The sequence below is a fragment of the Ambystoma mexicanum genome, chromosome 5q (assembly GCF_040938575.1).
Source record: "Ambystoma mexicanum isolate Mex_15411 chromosome 5q, UKY_AmexF1_1, whole genome shotgun sequence".
Lineage (NCBI taxonomy): Eukaryota > Metazoa > Chordata > Amphibia > Caudata > Ambystomatidae > Ambystoma > Ambystoma mexicanum.
This window is the reverse complement of record NC_090933.1, coordinates 977,660,728-977,680,529: the sequence shown is the minus strand read 5'-3', so window position 1 is coordinate 977,680,529 and position 19,802 is coordinate 977,660,728. Positions and strand designations below refer to the sequence as shown.

At 41.9% G+C, this 19,802-nt stretch overlaps 1 protein-coding gene across 2 annotated transcripts in view; it reads left to right on the top strand.

The window, feature by feature from the left end:
- The window catches only part of RSPO2 (R-spondin 2), a 425,713-nt gene that overhangs the window by 259,384 nt on the left and 146,527 nt on the right, over positions 1–19,802 (top strand). For both annotated transcript variants that reach the window (XM_069621504.1, XM_069621503.1), the window contains 2 exons: positions 5,630–5,773; positions 10,874–11,062. In XM_069621504.1, coding sequence (XP_069477605.1) covers positions 5,630–5,773; positions 10,874–11,062 — 333 coding nt within the window. The remainder of the gene's footprint in view (positions 1–5,629; positions 5,774–10,873; positions 11,063–19,802) is intronic.

Sequence of the window (19,802 nt, the reverse complement as noted above, 5' to 3'; positions counted from 1 at the left end):
CAGAATGATGTCATCTCTGGTTATTTTGATGCTCCATGGTCTGTCTTCATCGAAATTTACTTGCTTGCAGATGTTCTGTTGTTAAAAGAGATTGGTGTAATGTTCGATCTACTGTTCTTCATTCACCATTACACTTGTCAAGGCAAATTGTCGAGCTTCAGTATTGTTTATAATGGCCCAAAATTCTTTTGAGGTTTTATTCCTCATGCTAGCTTGCATGTGTTCTGCATCAATTTGGGCCATAATTGCCTTGTCCGATTGTATCTAGTTTTTATAATTTCTTTTTTAGTTTTTTGGTTTCCTCTTTGGTCGTAGTACTTTTCTTGTTTCTACGTAGCTGCCGCTTCATGGATACAATTTCATAATCGTAGCTATGTGTTGGCCTGAATTGATAATTTTTATTAGATGTTCTAATTTCTTTGTATTGATCCAGAAGGGGAATGTAATTCATGTCACGACTTTCGTCAATGACATCTTTGATGTTGGCTATTTTTCCAGCATTTAGTCTTAATCTGGAACGTCCAGGTTCAACTTCTATATCATAATTGTAGTGGTCGTTATTCTTTTTGTGAGCGAAATTACTCATCTCAAAGGTAACCAGGTTATGATCGCTCTGAGTCATGTTGATTATTTATAGTGACAAGATTTTATCAGCTGTACAGTTCGAGGCAAAAACATAGTCGAGGATCGATTGTTGATTCTCCCGTTTCCATGAAGACTGAGCGGGCATATCACCTGGTGTGTTTCCGTTTAACATTCTCATTTGTCTCATTCTCATTTCTTGTAAACAGTGATCAGACAGCAGCTCGAGTTTGTTTTTCTGGCTCCGTTTGTTACTTCTCTGTTGTTATTTCTGTTAGTATGCATGTTCAGGAAGTCAAGATTCCAATAACCACATATGATAAATTGCAGATCATCGTTCTCTGTCATCATTTCATCTATGATTTCACATAATTCGTCAGAGAAATCTCAAGTCCCGGTGGCTTTATGCTGCCAATATATATTTACTATTAGTAGCGGTTGGGAGGGTCCAATTTGTTCGACGGCTCTGTCTATCACTGTTACTTGAATATAAGATGATTTGTTAGTTGACTTTATTATTCAGAGTCCAGATTGCTTTTTAACTAAAGTTAGCCCAGACATGGGTCGGCCTTTTTTAGGTTTTATTGCTGGATTCATGGCTATTTCATAATCAGTGGTGATTGGTGTTGTTGATAACCATGTCTCTTGTAGACATAGACAGGGTAATTCATGGATTATTTGCACTGAAAAAAACGGGATTTGTGTGCCATTCTGCCCGCAAATCCCTGTTTAACAAATGGGGATTTGTGGGCAGAATGGCGCACAAATCCCGTTTTTTTGGGCGCAAATAATCCATTAATTGCCCCCAAAATGTCTAGATCCGTTAGTACATTGAGTCGATCATGAAAAAGATGGAAATGGCCTCTTGTATTCCATGAGCCGATTCTTGTCAGTTCGTCACCAGCCAGCATTAAGCATTAGCTGTTTTTGTTTGCATTTAATGCACTGGCTATCCAGTTCCAGTTTGCTTCTGCCTGATTTATCGTGCTCTGGGGAGTTCCTTTTATAATGTTGCTCTCCTTATTGTCACACGGAATTGTGATTTTTATGGATCATCTTGGGACAAGAGATGGTTCAGCTGTTGGCCCATTGTTTTAGTTGGCTTTTCTGATTCAGGATTCCCGGTGACACATTGTGTTATGTTCTCATTTTTTTGTTGGTGCACTTTTAGAGTCGCTTTCCGTGCAGTCTCTGTTGTCAATAAAGCATCCGTCCGACTTGTGGGGATCTATCTTGTCCACGTTTTTCACAGTCCATTCAATAACTTTAAAGCCTACTTCAATGAGGGCATCTTCACCTTCTAGTATCAGATCTTTGATGACTCCATCATGAATGTGCAGTAGGACCCGATCCATTTGAGATTCGTTTAGGAATTCAACTGTTTTTATATCTTTCGACGAGATGGTCTTCAATCATTTTATGTGATGGAATAGACCTAATATGTTGGCTCTGTTTAGGATTAGTCCATCGTCAGAGTCGTATGTTCGCTCCAGCAGTATACTATAGTTTGAAGGTAGTTTTTTTGTATTTTATCTCTTGGAATTTTTTATAGTGTGCTGCAGGTCGCATCTCTTCATTCAACTCGTATCTGGTATTTTCTGAAGATACCTAGAATTGTTGGATTGATTTTGCAACAATGTTTTCACAATCTTTTCGGGTTCAAAATCCACTCTCTTTTTTTCGGTTTTCGTTGTTTCCTCGTTAATTGATGGTGATTGCGACATCAATGCTTTTGTTTCTAGGGCTTTTCTCTTTTCTTCTAAGGTAAAGAATTTGAGATTCATTAGAGGCTTTAACACAGGAATTGGCGGTTGAGGCGCTTCTTTATGTTTCGGAGAAGCCTCAATTTCCACCAATCTTCGTGATTGTTTTTTTGTCAGTCTTGTTGGCATTTGAATGGATGATTGACCAATTTTCTCAGTAGTTGGACCAGGATAGGACACTTGATGTTCGTTGTCAAGGTCCGGCTGTTCGTCATAATCAATGTATTTCTCATCACTTATTTCATAAGTTGATAAGTCCAGCAGCTCCTCATATCCTTCCTCCTCATTTTCTTGAATTTTGCTTACCTCTTGACTCCTATCAGATTTGCCTAATGCATATACACAAGACAACAATGTTGGCTTTGCCAATGCTTGTTTTTAACAAGGCTTCAGAGAAGAACTTGCATAGAGCTTATACAAGTTTATTATACCAGTATTGGGTTTACAACTCCAATTAAGTAATTAACTGTCAGAAGACTGCTTTGAAAAAAAAACACTGAATGGAACTTTGAGTGCAAAGTTTAATGGTAAGTCTTGAATAAAGTGAGTTCAAAGTGTTTCCATGAGTAGGTGTTTTGGGCAGAGGGACAGGAACTGGATGGGACTGGCCATAGGGATTAGCATGTCCAAGGGCAGTCAATGCGTGGACAAATAACCAAACAACACCGACAAGGTGTGTGTCCCTCCTCATATGCCATTTCACCCTGGCTATACTCTAATGCAATAGTTTCTGCTTATAGGTGGTTCTGCCTCCTAATAGCCCAAACTAACAGGGTCGCTATAAAATCTTAATGTGCTTCACCTCCTTTCTCTCACCTGCTCTGACTATGGAAGAAACGTTTCCCCATTTGGATTTATGGACCTGGATAGGGTCCTTCGAGAGTTCCTCAATTGCAATAGCAGACAGTCTTTGGGCTCGTATTTCTCATATACGTTTTGGAATAATGAATTCCGAATGGTTACTCCTGCAACATCAGAAAGCTGACGACAGTCATATTTTTTAAAAGAAACGACACCCCTTACACAGAGCACTCGATTTATGCGTTGCGCGGCAATGTTTCTTTTATCCATTCCTGCTTTTCAGAATTGTGAACCTACATCTGCGCTGTGTTTCTATTGGACATGTTAAGAGTCACATCAGCTGCAGACAAGGCAAAGATACAACTTACATGGAGAAAACCATGTCTAGTATGTTTTATTGTAGCCAAGTAGGTATTTAATCTAGTTCCAATGTTTTTACACATTGTTCCAATTTTAAGTTAGCATTCCCCTGTTTTTGTTTAATGTGCTTTTTCTGTGATTTCTTAGATATGAAGACCTAATACACACAATTGAGCTAGTACGTGCATACATACGTCTAGTCATACTTTCTCTAAGTGGCCCATTTTCAGTGTGAAGGTTTACGGAAGGCTGGCTGGTCATTTTTCCTGTGGGCCTTTCAGTTCTGTTTGTTTGGGGCCTTTGATTAAACTCCACACAGCCAACTCTGCCCTCCCATTGTGTGCTGCAGGAGCCCCTGACGCCTGTTGGGGCAAAATCGTTTTGCAACCTTTAAGTAATGGAGAAAGCAATGTATGCTGCAATTATACTGCATGCATCTTTATAGCACATTATTCTGGAGAAAATACTATTGAAGTCAAGACTGAAGGAAACTGAAGCTGCAGCGTTTAATTTGCTTATGGAATAAGGAATCCAAAATGTTTGCATTGTATCATTTTTGCAATGTGAAAGATGGGACTGTGATTAAGGGAGAATCAAGTGCCAATCCTTAGACATGGAACAGGCCTAAACTCTGAATATGTCTGACTTACTCTGGTGGCTCCATATTGTAACACTCGCTCCTCATAATCCAGATGAATCCGTTGATTAGTGTATGATGAATCTAAAGTAAGTTGGGAGGAGTCTGAGATAAATATTGTTTCAGCTTTGCTGGTGACATTATGATTAAGTCTCTTTTTTTTACATAACATAAAAATATTTAGAGATTCAGCTTTAAGAATAAGAATGAACAAAAACAACAGTGTTGGCCTCTAGAGGAATTGTATATATATATAAGCCAGGCATTGTCCAGTTGTCAGCTATTGCCTCAAATGCCCAGATAATGCCATTAATTGTTCTGGCAAACCTATCATATGACCAGTATTTCTATGTCATACTACCTATTGTCATCAAAAGCTCTGCCTCACATCATTGGCAGTAATTGTCATCAAATTCTCCATTGCCTTTGATTTCGACAAAATAGACTCACACCATTTTGCAAGTATTTTGAAGCTGGTGTGGAAAGAGGAAAAATGCATTTGAAACTGCAGTACTCCTGCTGTACTGCAATACTCTAAGGGCAGACTCCTGGTCTCAACCTGCCTAGGCGAACATGCCCCTCACAGTGCTCCATTTGGTGTGTATCATTTTGGAAGGCACTATTTTGCACACAGAAGAAACACATATTATGGAATGTTTGGATCATGGTACTTAGGCGATCCCATCTCCTCAACCGAGTAGCACGTATACGAAAAACCGGTGGCTGTGCCTCCAGTGTGCCGAAACTAAAAGGAAAACAAACGTTTATATTGTTTCTACTTCTAAAAACAGGACATTTGAGGTGTGCTCTAAACAGGACTGCGAGGTGCATGTTCCCCATGGCAGGTGGAGACCAGGGTCTTGGCATGAGGGTTCTCTGGTCGTTCCCAATGAAGTTATTGACAAGAGACATGGCAAAGCCATTATGTCAATATGCTGCCAATCAGTCTGACTTTATCTATTTCGAAATTCATGGTACACCTGCCCCACCCTGAAATAGACAACAACTCTGATAGAAAATCTGTGGAAATGAAAGAAGTGATGTTTGATATGACTCATTATTTAATCACCTTATGATCCATTGGTCTGGCTTGTTAAAGATTTGACAGAATTCATGTTGCTTTTATGTGAAAGAGTATTATTCTCATTGTTAAGTTGTTTTGTTAGCCACTGCCATTGTGCCTTGTGGTCACTTCACTATGCACTATTGCAGGACAGATATAAAACGGTCCCCTTGTTTATATTTTAAACACTCCTACAAAGCATGCACCAACCTAGAAGTTCAAACACAAACCATGAGCCCCTTACTTCACCAAAAATAGCCTCTTTTAATTCGTATTTGTAAACCTGAAAATGTGAAAATGCCAAGCGATTGCAGTGGCATCCCAATGGATGCGCACCTTGCTCATGCCCTAATGCTGACTTGCCACGTGTATTCTTAATGCCCGTCCGCCTTGGAATTAACACGTCTCTTGTTTTCACTCTAGGATGCAGAATAGAAAATTGCGACTCCTGCTTTAGCAGGGATTTTTGCACTAAGTGCAAAGCTGGGTTTTACCTGCACCGGGGCCGCTGCTTCGAAGAGTGTCCTGACGGGTTTGCGCCATTCGTGGAGACGATGGAATGTGTGGGTGAGTACCTGGCGTGGCGGGGGAGAGCACCCGCACCTGTGCCTTTCATGGAATGCCTGTTGAAAGCCGTGTTGCTCTTTGATTCCTTCGCTTTATTAATTAGAATGGAAATGTATACGGCTTGTGGTGACCCGGTAAACTCCCTAGACATTTCGGTGGAGGAGTTCAAGTATTACATCAGCAAGTAAGACTTTGGCTGGTGCCGTTATATGAAACTTGAATCGGGCAATGTGTTTCCAGTAAAATGTACAAACCTTGGGATGCTGTCATTCTGACCATTGTAAAGCGAGCTCTATAAAACAGGGCATTTGGCTATATTGTCAATTCAACAGCAATTGTCACAAAATCTAAAACATAAACTACTCAAATGACTTCAAAACACCACACCCCAAACATTTCCATGCACATGTGGCATCATTAGGGTTAACCGAACAAAAAACGAAAACAAAAAACCGATTGAGAAATCGAACTAGCATAAATGATTACCTTAACAGGGGTGGCTCTAAAAAACATACAGAAAAACAAATGTGGCAGTATGTGCATGAGCGACACCTTCCAGATTACACACGCAGAATAAATATGTGGTCACTCGTCTCACCCCCATGCATCAATTACATTGAACAGTCTGTACAGAAATGCCCCTGGAATGGCAGGCAGATAGTAAAATGGAGGTTGCCTGAGGTGGAGCTGGTGTAGGGGTCAGTGATTAGATTGTATAGGGGGTGTTAGTTTATTTGGGAAAGTCATTCCAATAGAATATATGACTGACAGTGCATGCAATTAAAATTGTTGGAAGTCCCTCAAAAGGCAGGTGCCCAGGGGAGTTGCTAGGTCTGGAAAAGACCCGGGGATAAGCTGATGTCAGAACTGTTGGGACTGGGGGCTAGCTAGTCTTTTGGCTGTAGCTCCTGAGATTCTATCTGGGGCTACAATCAAAAGATCAGGGGCTACAGCCCCCTTAGCCCCCCTTAGCAACGCCCCTGCAGGTGCCAAACAGGTCAGCTATGACCCAAAGGACATTTCTGGCAGCTGAGCGGTGGTATTCCACCACAGGTTCTTATAGAGCCACGGGTGAATTCCCAGACAATTACTACCTGATGGGAGTTTTGAAGAAGCCTAGAGCTGTGGAATCAGACTTCAACCACCTAGCAGAATAGGGCATGTGCCAACGTTTGTGTTGGCACAGTAGCACAAGCTAATACATATTAAAACACTGGCAACCTACTCCCCATCTCAGTTCCACTTTGGAAACTGGAGGGGGCGGGGGAATATCTAAAGGGGCAGATGTTAGTTGGATGCCAGCGCCTGCAATGCCTATACTATGACATAAAAAGACCCGCCTGCTATCTAACATCTACACCTAAATCCTGACAAAATTCACCAAGCAATAGAACCTATTCTTGAACTAGGGCAGGTGCTGGGCCCAGAGGTATCAGTCTATCTGTGTTATCCAGCACAAAGCACGACCTTCCAACATTGACTTTCCTAAAGTCCAGTTACCTTGGGGTCACTTTTCTAAAAGTCACCTTGGACAATCCCATTACTAAACAACACCAATTGCTTTGCAACAGTAAGGCTATTTTGTTAATTTTTTTTTTTTAATGTTTTATTTATCTTATTTATTCCACTTCCCATGTACTGCACTTTCCCCTCTCCCCTTTGCCCCTTGCCCTCATCCTTTCCCCCCTTCCCATGCACTTGCGCGATCTGAATGACACCTGGCCTAGTAAGATCATTGTCTGTCCTCCCTTTGTTCCCCCCCTTGCCTCGTCGCGCCTTGAAACACTTGTGTATAGGCGCGTTATAAATGCCATATCATATCATATCATATCATATCATACCATATCATATCATATCATTGTGAATCTCAGAGCTCAGGGATAGGAAACAGACAGAATGGTATGTTCAGGTGAGGACACTGGTTGCAGGATACTAGAGGGTGATGAAGTGTAGTGGGGTCAGGGTTTCCCGACAGGGGTAGTTGGAGGGGTCAACAACAAGGAGGGGAATGAAGTAGGGTTTTTGATCAATTGGTATTATGCAAACGCGGGCCCTTTCATGGTAAGTAGGCTATGGAGGCTTCCTCCATCAGTACACATTAATAATTGGGGATATCAGTGAGAAGGGTGGAAGGTGGGCTTTCTTCCACAGACACAGGAGAGTATGGAAGTGTAACCTTGACTAGGTCCAGGCAAATTATGCAAGTAGCCTCAGTTTGATTTCGTAGGTACATTTGGCGAGAACACCAGCAGCAAGGCCCCATTCTTTCAATCCATGAATCAGATATCAATAGGGGTTATAACCGACCCAAGGAACTCATATGCCTTGGGAATATGAATTAGTAGAGTATCTGAGCAATAACCCACTGATATCCCTGTTTCCAATTTGCAAACACAGATTTGATCAGAATTGAGAAGAGCTCAATTGTGGTTTATGGAAGGGATCCCCTGTCACGGGCCAACATCGAATCACATGAGGCAAAGTCCTCTTAGAGGTACATGTGTATTCAAACTAGGTCATACACGTTGCCCCGAGGTACACTGCCCCGAGATAGTAGTTAAAGCTCAAAAGGTTAAAAACAAATACCTCAGAAGTAGTGTCCTTCCCAGGTGCTACTAATGAAATGGTTAGAACAGTCTATCTTTATTGCATTCTATTTGAAGAAACAGCGCCAATAGCCCCATCCCCTTTCTAAGCGATGATTCTTTCCATAACCTGCACTTTAATTACACCAATTAGATTTGATACTTCTATATTTGTGTACCTATATGCGAAAGATAGTTCTAGCTGTGTAAAATAAAATAAAATCACTCATGATGCGTAGTCATATTACATTTAAAATCAGTTCACATGCAAGGTTCAGCGGTCATGTAAATTCCGTCCTCACTGAAGGCACCTTCCGTATCAGCTGAGGATCGCTGTCATACAGGAAATGCAGCGATTCCATTTTTCAAATTCATGCAACTTCAATATCCAGTATTTTCTTTATTGTTGCTAAACTCCTTCCTGGAATTATTTTGCATTTGTATACCCCTTGGTATTTTGCAACTGTACTGAACCCCAGCACACATGATGCTTGAGCCATAGGCGTGTGCTGTTTGTCTCAATTGAGTGACATAAGCTGTGCCATTACATTTCCCTTGGCTCTAACCTTTCTGTTGACTAATCCCTCTAGCTGCACATTCCATTGTCATTCTCAACTTTGCCCTATGCTACTCCACACGCCCTGTCTCCCATGTTGCTCTGGTTACCTATCTTATTTGAAGCACATGGAGCTCTCATGGAAGTGGGACGTGTTTTCTTCAGCCAGCTTCTTCCTGGAGGGTTCATGGGCCATCATTCCTTGCAGGTGAGCTATGCTCCACGATAGACCTTGTAGTGAAGTTGAGGTCGGCTCGTTTCCCTATTGCAGGATATTCTCTTTACACAACTGTGGCAATGTGAGATGTCTGGCCGTCTCAATCAAACAACCGCCGGAGCAAGTAGCGACACAATGTTGATCAAATCCCCTTTCCATGCTGCAATTTATCCGCCAGCTTTACAATGGAACGTTCTGCAGAGTGTGAGTTGCATTGTAAGGTCACATAGAGTTATCACGGGGTGCTGCACCAGAGTTCAATAAGGGTCAAATCCCTGGTTGACACTGAGTCCCTAATTAATTGGCTCGCTTCTGTCGGGGAAAGAGATGCAATTAACTGTTTCAAGAAGTTGCATTAACTGCAGCTTTCTGTAAAGGGCTTCATCATTCCCTAGTGATGTCCTTATTAAAATCTGTTTTGTAAAATGTATGATATGTCACACTTGCATGCAATTTTGCAGCAGCCCAAACGAGTCTATCCAATCAATGTGTATGTTTGGAAAGCCATTGTAAACCTTGTAAACAATGTATATTGTTTTAAAGTTTTTTAAAAAAGAGCAGCGTCAGAGGGACTCCATTTGCAAGATCGTCAGCATTCAGCATATTACTGTGACCTTATGTTGTACATTTTACGAATGGGTGGTCTGCTTGAGTTCCTGTAGTAGATATGTACGTTTTCCTGTCCATAGCATGAGAAAACATGTTACGTAGGAAACAACTCTCTTTGCCAAGGATGGGCTTCTAACAGTAGGTGCTACCTTTGGCTCAACCCACCTGATTCTGCTTCATGTAAAACACATGTGACACGCTAGAGCCAATCCCTGTCCTCTCCTCTCATCCTAATGTATTCACTCTTTATGAAAGCTTGACCTGGCTTACATTGAACAGGCTAACATTGTAAAATATAAATAAATGTCAACCAGATTTAAATAAAATCAAACCAAATAGAGTGGCATCTTTAGTAAACAGTCATATTACTTGTGCATTAACTTTACCAATAATGCGCACCTTGCGCACCAGCAAGTTTCCTTTCTTCAGAACAGCACACACAGTAGTGGCAGTGCTGCGTCAAAGCAATTATGGAGTACACTTGGCAAAGGGACATGAGGAGGCAGCTTATTACCCCAACCTCAACTTTCTCTTACCAGATGTGTCTACTATTGAGCAATTCTTCAATCCTTGCTTGTCCCGTCCCTGCTTCATTAGGCAATTTCCACTCCAACAGACTATGGACAGATTTGCCATTGGCGAGGGCACAATATGCCATTATATTGGAAAAGGTAATGATGCTGTAAGGCAACTACGATAGTATTTGTCACAGTACAAATGCTTCATAGCGTAGCATAACAAAACATAGCATAACATATTGGATCTACAATCGAGCAATGGGGGCTCTAGGGTGCCACAATGTCATAAATGCTTGCACCTGCCCGAGAAAGTTGAGGAGTAAAGTCCCAAGTCTTAACTATAGCTAGAAACCCTTAGTGAAGCAGTTTAGTTACTACCAAAGGCCTGTCCAGGTATTTTACCCCTGGGAAAGGAAGCCATGAATGAAGAAATTACCTTACTCCCTTCTTCCTCTGCACCCATTTGCTTTACTAGGCTCCGGAGGGACAGTTAGAGTTATTGAAGTCGTAAACATGATACAAAATAAACGCTGTGCCACAATACATTTTGTAAAGCAAATGATAAAAAATTCAAGTGGGTGCTCCTACTAACCTTTATGTTTTTGTGTTCTTCAGAAGGGTGTGAAGTTGGCCCTTGGAGAGAGTGGGGAACATGCAGCAGAAACAACAAAACATGTGGATTTAAATGGGGACTGGAAACAAGAACCCGCCAAATAATCAAAAAGCCAGCCAAAGACACAATACAGTGTCCGACAATTGCAGAATCTAGGAGATGCAAGATGGCAATGAGGCATTGTCCTGGAGGTAAGCACACTTCCTCTTCTCGTCATTGTAGATGGCTACTCTTCTGAATAGATGCTCATTCTTACCAGATGGCTATGGGGCATTGTCCTGGAGATAAGTGCACATCCTGTTCTCATCACTGGATACTCTTCTGCATGTATGTACTTTCTTACCAGATGGCAATAAGGCATTGTCCCGGAGGTATGTTCACTTCCTGTTCTCATCACTGTATATGGCTACTCTTCTAGCTTCATGGGACAGCAGGGTGAAACCCATCCATGTTGTAAAGCAAATACAATCATTGCTTCATCCGAGGCCCTTGAATTCTACTAAGCATTTGCTGATCCTGCCGTGTGAAGATAAGCAGGTTCACCCTTGGTTGGTTTGTGAAGGGGAGACATTATGTTAACATATATATTTTTTGTTATGGCCAACATCTTTAAGTCATACACTTTTTGATTGAACCTACTGAAACCTGCACCCTGCCCCTGCCCCTGCCCATATTTCCCTGGCAGGCTCATTACACTTAGCTTCACAGTTGTTAGGGTAGGCAAATGATTAGTAGCATTCGTGCATTGTTTTTATTTCGCTTTACAGCCTGGATGGGCTTGACTCTGCCACCCAGTGAAACTAAGCATAATCAGCCTTGATTGCTTTGTGGATGGGAGACTGTCAGGGAAATACAAAGCTTGGTGATTGCTGCACATGACTTGTATTTAGAAGTATTCATTTGATCACGGCAAGCTCAGAGACCCACTAGCTGACTGATTAGAGCCTGGGTTTACCAGGGGCAGCTTTCACTACGTTCAATCTACAGTTTTAGGATTTCAAAATATTGGGCATAATAAAATATATATATTACATGATGTCTCCCATCAGCAAACAAGGGTTATCCTGCTTAGTTTCATCCTCAGAAAATGGAAAGTAGCATTCAGGGTGCTAGGATGAAGCATCAATTTCATTGGGCTTGGGCTTTACTGCCTGGATGTGCTTGACCTTGCCATCTTGTGAAGCTAAGCAGGGTCAGCCTTGGTTGGTTTGTGGAGGGGAGACATGAGACATGTACTGGTGCTGTGATAAGGGGTGTAAGTTTCAAATGATGTCAGCTTTCAGGGCGGTTTTATGATTTAGTGCCACAAGGGCACTTGAACTTAGGGCGATGGATCAACGGATAAGAGTAGCACAAGATGGCAGCTTCCAAAGTGTGAGTTTTGCATTTTAAATGTGATAAAATCGATGGTAAGACGCATAAGAATTTTTTTTTGTATCAATTTAAATATGCTAAACCTGTGAACATTTCTGGATGGCCCCTTTCATATGCTACTATGCCTAATATACACCCTGATTGCTTGAAGTAGATGTGTGTTTGCCTTGTAACAAGGCCCTTGCAGAACGCATAGTCACACTTGTTATAAATGTAAATATGCAAGTAAACATTTTACAAGTTGGGGTAAATAGTTAAATGGTTGTTCAGAAAGGGGGTTTCGAACATGTTAGCAGGATGTACATGCTTGATTACATGAAAAACAAAAGACTGCAGCACTGCTCATGTTCTCCACAAAGACATTAACCCGAGAGATATTGATGGAAATATTGAGAGAAAATTAACAAAGTTTTGACAGGTATTTGCTGATTGTATATGGTTTTCTTTCTCAAATTATACCTCTGCTTTTCCTAAACTATTGGGAGCAGCAGGATGTGATTTATAGTAACGTTTAAAGGCGTGAGATGCTGAAATAGATACACAATAATGGCAGGGCCTTTGTCATTCCAAACACTGCTCTAATTTATGAAGTACATTGAGTAGTGCCCTTTGTGACCACGATATTTATCCTACACATTTTACGATTGTGTCCTCAATTGCTGCATAAATGCATTGATTATGGGGTAATGAGATTCTAAAGAGGCAGTTGGGTACTCCCCCCCTCATTTCTTCTACTACACATTAACAAGAATCATTATACAAAAATCAAGAGAGTTTACTACAAGGATTTGCAAAACATCACTCATCTGCATGGTTAAATTGCAGTTTCATGCTACTATTTTAAAATATAAATACATAAATGTACAAACACAATAATATTTAGGCAGATGGGATGTTAAAATATTCAAATGCTTTAATCTGCCAGTGAAGCCAAACATGATGCTTTAGAAGTAGTCACTGATTCCTATTTAGGAGTTTTTAGAAATTGTTATTATTTGTTGCACTTGAAAATGTGACTAAACAAGTTTAAAGGGGACGGGTTTCTGAATTCATAGATTTTATTCAGGAGGTTATTCAAAGTTATGATCATGAATGATTGCCATGTTTGAGTTTGGAAATGCCTTACTTTGACACTTCACTGATGGTGGCCAGGTCACATGAGGTGAGAAGCAGGTGCAATCATATCTTCTATAGGGTGGAGAAGGTGGAAATTGATTCTTGAATATTGCTCTTTGCTGAGGTGCTGCCCCTGTGGAGGGCATATGTGTGGATAGTGGGTGCGGAGTCAGTGGGTCAGTTCTGGCCGATTGTCTAGCATGTTCTACCAGGGATGCCACAATGATTATCTAGTATGATGATAGTGATCTCCAGGGTCATTGATTGAATTGGACCAAGGGCAATTGGACTGACTCAAGAGGGTCCTAATTTGCAGGATGCTTTATTGATGGGGAACGTATGTGGGGGTGGCAGATTAATTGCAGTAGAACCTTGAAAACAGGAGGTCCTAGTTCAAAGGCTTGTCCACCCCAAGAGCAGAGGAGTGTTCAGTCGGGATATGGACACCACATGCATGTGTATCTGACTTCTGGAGAATAATAATTTCATATCATGGTAGTGAGAGGCTCCTCATCTGTAGGATTTCAATCTGGAGTATTTCCCAGTGTGGAAACAAAGAATCCGGATAATCTTTCCATGGGGTTTGTTAAGAATCAATCATTGTCTTTATTATGTGCACAAAACCACAGAATATCATCGTAGCACAGCAACAGAACATGGATAAATAGCAACTTGTCAACCAAGATCCAATACAAACCATAAATGTAAAACAAAAGAAGAGTCAATTTTAACCACCAAGAGGACAGCTAAGTGGGAATCTTTAACTGCTTAAGTCAGAGATAGATAGATAGATAGATAGATAGATAGATAGATAGATAGATAGATAGATAGATAGACACTTTCTGCTGATTCGGCTTTTCGTGACAGCAAGATTTAAAATAATTGAGCACATTGCAATTATATACAGCACAAAGATAAACATTTCAGAGATTTAAAATAATAAAACGTCTAACGTGTAACTTTCATAAACAGCAACAATTCAATTTTTCCTAGCGCTATAGAGAGCCTGCATCAACCAACCATCACGCCTCTCTAGGCTGGACATTTGGTGGATGTCTTAGAAAGGGTTAAACCTTTCTTTCAATGATGTCTAGCCAACTGGACATGGATTGATTGCATGGCTATGCAACTAGAATTATTTCTATGAAATTGTATCGACATAATCATGTCTAATTTATGCTTTTAGAAATTAGGGCTAAAGTGATGCCATTTTAACAGAGGTGCCTCTTCTATAAAGGGAAAAGACCCTCTTCTGAGTTAACCACTCATTTACCTTACTATTAGCTGACAAGAATCCTTTCATGAACGTTTTAATTCTTATTAAGCAGGAACAATCATGTTGCGTGTGTTTGAACTGCAGGTGTAGTCTTTCTTCCCTGTTGATGCTGTTAAACATATATGTCCTTATCCAAATCAGCATGTAAATGAAGTAATTCCAGTTTCAAGCAGTCTCTCGTCATTGTCCATGATTTGCTGGTGAAATGTGCTTCTCAGTTTTGTTGAGTAGACCACTATAGTGGGGAAGTTTAGAGAGGGTGTGAGGGTGCTATCTAAGGCCCATTTGTCAAATGTGCATCATCGCTTACAATGAGGCTATCCTGCGATAACATGTGCTGTTGGATTAGCATGTGTATCATTACCCTCATGCAGGCTCTTTATGGATAAATACTTCACATACCTCTCAATCATCCGCTCTAATACTTCACATACCTCTCAATCATCCGCTCTTACACTGACAGTAGTTTTGTAGTGATCATTTTATACATCTGTGGTTTGACATCTTTCAAGCTTTCCATCATAACTCGTGCTGATAAAAACAATGTGAACATCCTGGTTCCTTCAAAGTCATCCAATCAAAGTGTCAGTTACAGTAGAGTCGATTATTATATCAACTTGAGAACAAAAACAAACAAAGGAAACATTCCAGCCAAAGCAGTAGAATAGACAGATGTGTGGATTCTAATTCAATTTCAACAAAATAGCTTCACCATTCTGTCAGCACTAGCATCTCCCAGATCTTCTGTTTTACGCACGCCAACACTTCTGCTCTTCTAATTATTGCGGGCGTGCTGCTCCGGCAATGCTATTTCCAACCTGGATTAAAGCAAGGTGCTAGTGGATGGACTTACAACAAGTTATTGCTTTGCAGCATGTGCAGCACGGCTGCCAAATGCGCCCTTGGAGCTGTGAAATGTGATCATGTGACTCTTGCTACTTCTTCAATCGTGAAATCAGGATGTAATTCGCCAGATTTCAAATGAAGCCTTTACTCCCTTCGATGGTCCTCATAAACCTTCTTTATAGTTTGACCTGCTGAAGATCACGATGCCGGCCAAATCCCAAAGGGGCAGTAGAAAACCATGTGCAAGGGTTGGAAGAACGTTCTACAGAAGCAGTCATTTTTTAACATTTCTTTACTTCTTGCTCCACCGTGGGCCTGATTCACAACGTTTTTTTCAATGGGATTTTCAATAGGGAATTCCTATTGAAAACACGTTGTAATTTTCAATGGGAAACCCCATTGAAAAATGCACTGTGAATCAGGCCTGTGTCTACTCCTTATTTGGAGGAGCAAAACCAATACATCTATGGCCCTCATTACGACCCAGGTGGTAAGGGGTTTACGCCAGCGTTAACAGCGCCGACCCTTACCGCCTGAGTACGAGGTCCCTTAACGCCATGGCGGATTTAACACCTGCTTTTAGAAGGTGTTAAAATCCATGGCGCTAAGGGACCATGGAGTTAATTACGCCACCGTAATTTACGGTGGCGTAATTAACGCCTTCCCCACCCCCATTATGCCCTATGGGGCAAAAATGGGAATGGGGAAGGGTAAATGGAGATTGGGGACTTACCGCCCCGCCAGGGTCGGAATGGGGCGGTAAGTCCGCCAACCACCATGGCGGAATTGCAACCTTAGCGCCATGGACCATGGTGCTAATAGCACCATGGTCCTCCGCCAAGGTCGTAATGAGGGCCTATGTAATGTTAGCATGCTGCATATGTTAGTGCTGCATTCTGAACACTAGTCATTGCACACGTAGGCCTTGATTCACAGAAGTGTTTTATGACAGCTCAATCCCATAGGAAAACACTTTGTGAATCAGGCCTTTGTCTATTATTTGCATCTGATCGGTACGAATTTCAATCTTGACCACACCTAAAAGATAGATGTATACTGTATGCGCCAACCGTCGTCTAAAAAGGGGTCATTCTTTTGGACAGCCAACGAAAGGTCTGTGGAAACTGCACACTCAACGTGGCTGTTTTGAAACCAAACACTTGCAAACATAAATGTTTAGCTTTGATCGCCCTTACTAGTTAAAACATACTTTCTGAAGGAACAGTCTCCTCCACTGTTGGAAATGAATGACGGCCCGAGGGCATGCGTCGCAGTGACCGGGCACGCTGCCTCTCACTTCTGAAGAGCCAGGGTCTGATCCTAGCTCAGGACACGTGAGGAATGGTTTGGTGGTTAACCTCATCCTCTTTCCTAGTGGGCAACCATCCACATCACAAACGCTGCGGAAAATGGAGTGCACATGTATCCCAGTTGGAACCCTCGGCATGCAGAGGTCCCGGAATATCAGGGGGGCGACCAAATTCCTTGGCAGGACTGCGCGCGAGACGTCTGCGCAAAGGAACCTCAGATGTTATTATTTTGTCTTAGGGATTTACTTAAATTTTATTTCACAAAAAATGAATGTGCTACATTGTTAAATGTGAACTTCGTACATTGAAGGAGTGTTACGGTATGACTAACACATAAGAAGCCCAATGCCCCCATGTAGCCCTTGTAGACTACAGGGGTAGACTGGGAAGCAAAAGAGGCCCTGGAAATAATTAAGGTGGCCCCGTTTTACACATTTTCAGCAAGCCCAACCTTTTTCCTATGGGAAAATGTGAAAATACCACACAAAAGAGTCCCAGGTGGCAGATGCCCACTGGGAAATATGTTATGTTATGTTATGTTACTTTGCATTTATATAGCGCCTTATGTACCATTAGTATGGTCTCAAGGCGCTGGTAGGTTGAACGCCCTCGGGAACCGAAGTTCAAGTCAGTAGAAAGAATAGAGAGAGTCAAAGGTGCGAGTGAGCACCGGATACGTGTGCAGCTGGTGTGGCATTAGTGTGATAGTTGCTTCTTAGCGGTAGGTGTGGTGGTTAAGAACTCAAGAATATGTGTTCGTTCTGGCAGGTTGTTATCCAGACCGATTCTGGCTGTGTTATGCCTGAGGAGAACGCCTAGGCTGGCGGGTGTGTAACCAACAGTGTTTAGTTAGGGTGATGGAGAGCATGAGGAAAATGATGGTATGAGAACAGCTATACCGAATGGTGTCATAGTATTGCTGTGTTCTAGTTGAGTGGTGGTGTAAAGAAGAGAGTAAGCATGGAGATGTGATATGGTGGTTTACCTTAGGGGCTTGGGATCAAGCCCACTCCAATCATTCCATGTACTCCATCCGTTCCATGTACTCCGACTGTTCCATGCATACGACCGTTTCAAGCATTCAAAACCGTTCCTTCAATGTTCTTCCAAACGTTCCATGGACACCAAACCATTCCATGTAAGTCATGCCATTCTATCCACTCCAATTCATTCCATGCACTCCAATCCGTTCCATGCACTCCAATCCGTTCCAAGCACTCCAATCTGTTCCATGTACTCCAAGCCAACTTTATGCACTCCAACCATTTTATGCACTCCAACCATTTTATGCACTGCTCCTTTCATTTGTTCTACCCATGTTATCCTTTCTCCATCCTTTCTCCATCCACATAAGTCACCCATTTCACATGTTCCATCCACTTCAGCCGTTCCACCCTCTTCACTGGTTCCAAACACATCACCCGTTCAGCCACCTACTTCATCCGTTCTACCATTTTACCCATTCCACCCACTTCACTTATTCTACACCAGTTCATCAGTTCCATCCACATACTTCACCCATTCCATCCACATACCTCATCCATTCCTTCCACATGTTTCACCCTTCCTTCCACATATTTCACCTGTTCCATCCACATACTTCACCCATTCCATCCACATACTTCACCTTTTCCATCCACATACTTCACTGTTCCATCCACATACTTCACCTGTTTCATCCACATACTTCACTCGTTCCATCCACATACTTCATGCATTCCATCCACATTCTTCACCTTTTCCATCTACATACTTCACCCTTTCCGTCCACATATTTCACCCGTTCCACCCAGTTCATCTGTTCCACCCAGTTCATCCGTTCCACCCAGTTCATCCTGTTCCACCCAGTTAATCCGTTCCACCCAGTTCATCCATTCCACCCAGATCATCCGTTCACCCTTTTCAATAAATTTGACCCATTTTTTTAACATACTTCACCCATTCCTTCCTCATACTTTACCTGTCTTGTCCAATATACATCACCCGTTCTTCCAGATCCATCCTCCGTTCCTATCACCCACTTCACCTGTTTCCTCCACTTACTACACCTGTTCCTTCCAACCACTTCACCCGTTCCTTCCAACCACTTCATCCGTTCCATCCACATACATCACCCACTTGCTCCGCACGCGACACCCGCTCCACACTCTACACCCGCTCCACACTCAAATATCCAGAGTTCCCTGTGGGCCAGTCCACCCCTGGTAGACTAACATGCTATAGTCACTGTTATGTGGTGGTGTTCTGCCACCCATTCTTAAAGCAGCTGAAGGCTTCAGCCTGCTCTAACATCTTGGCACTAACATGCCATAGTCACTGCTATGTTCTGGTGCTCTGCCACCCATTCTGAAACCAGCGGAAGGCTCTAGCCCATTTTTCCAACCTGGCATTAACATAACATAGTAGCAGCAAGGTGGTGGCGTTCCGGCCCCCTCTCAAACCCTCTGGAAGCTCTCCAGCCCAGGTTTCCAATTTAGTATTTATTTCCAATATGTCAGAACTCTACAAGAGTCTCACCCCTCGAGTGCTGCATGCTGGCATAGGGAACCATCATTGTGATTTAGCATTTATTTGTCAAAAGGTTGTGTACCATGTTAAAAAAGGGAATGGAGCAAAACAGTTTTGACGTCACATTTTAAATGTCAAATGTAGCATGTCAAATGTAGCATGGGGGATAGAAAAATATAAACAGTATGTTGTTGGGAGAGATGCAAAAACATACTATGCATGCAGTGCAGGAAAGTCAATCCTGCAAAAAATATCGCTTTAATGAGCATATTGCTATCAGAAAGAGTGCACAGGATGCTCCTACTTTCCAAGCCACTGCTTCAACAACTGTAGCCTGCCTACAGAAACTGCCGAAGCCTCACATACAGTTTTGTAGCTGTTCAAATTGGCATATATATCCTGCATTTTACAGAAATTTCTTTATTAGAGTGATTATTGTGACCAATCAAAACAGAAGAGTCCATTATTCGCTTGAAAGGTTTTCTTAATGAATCACCACTA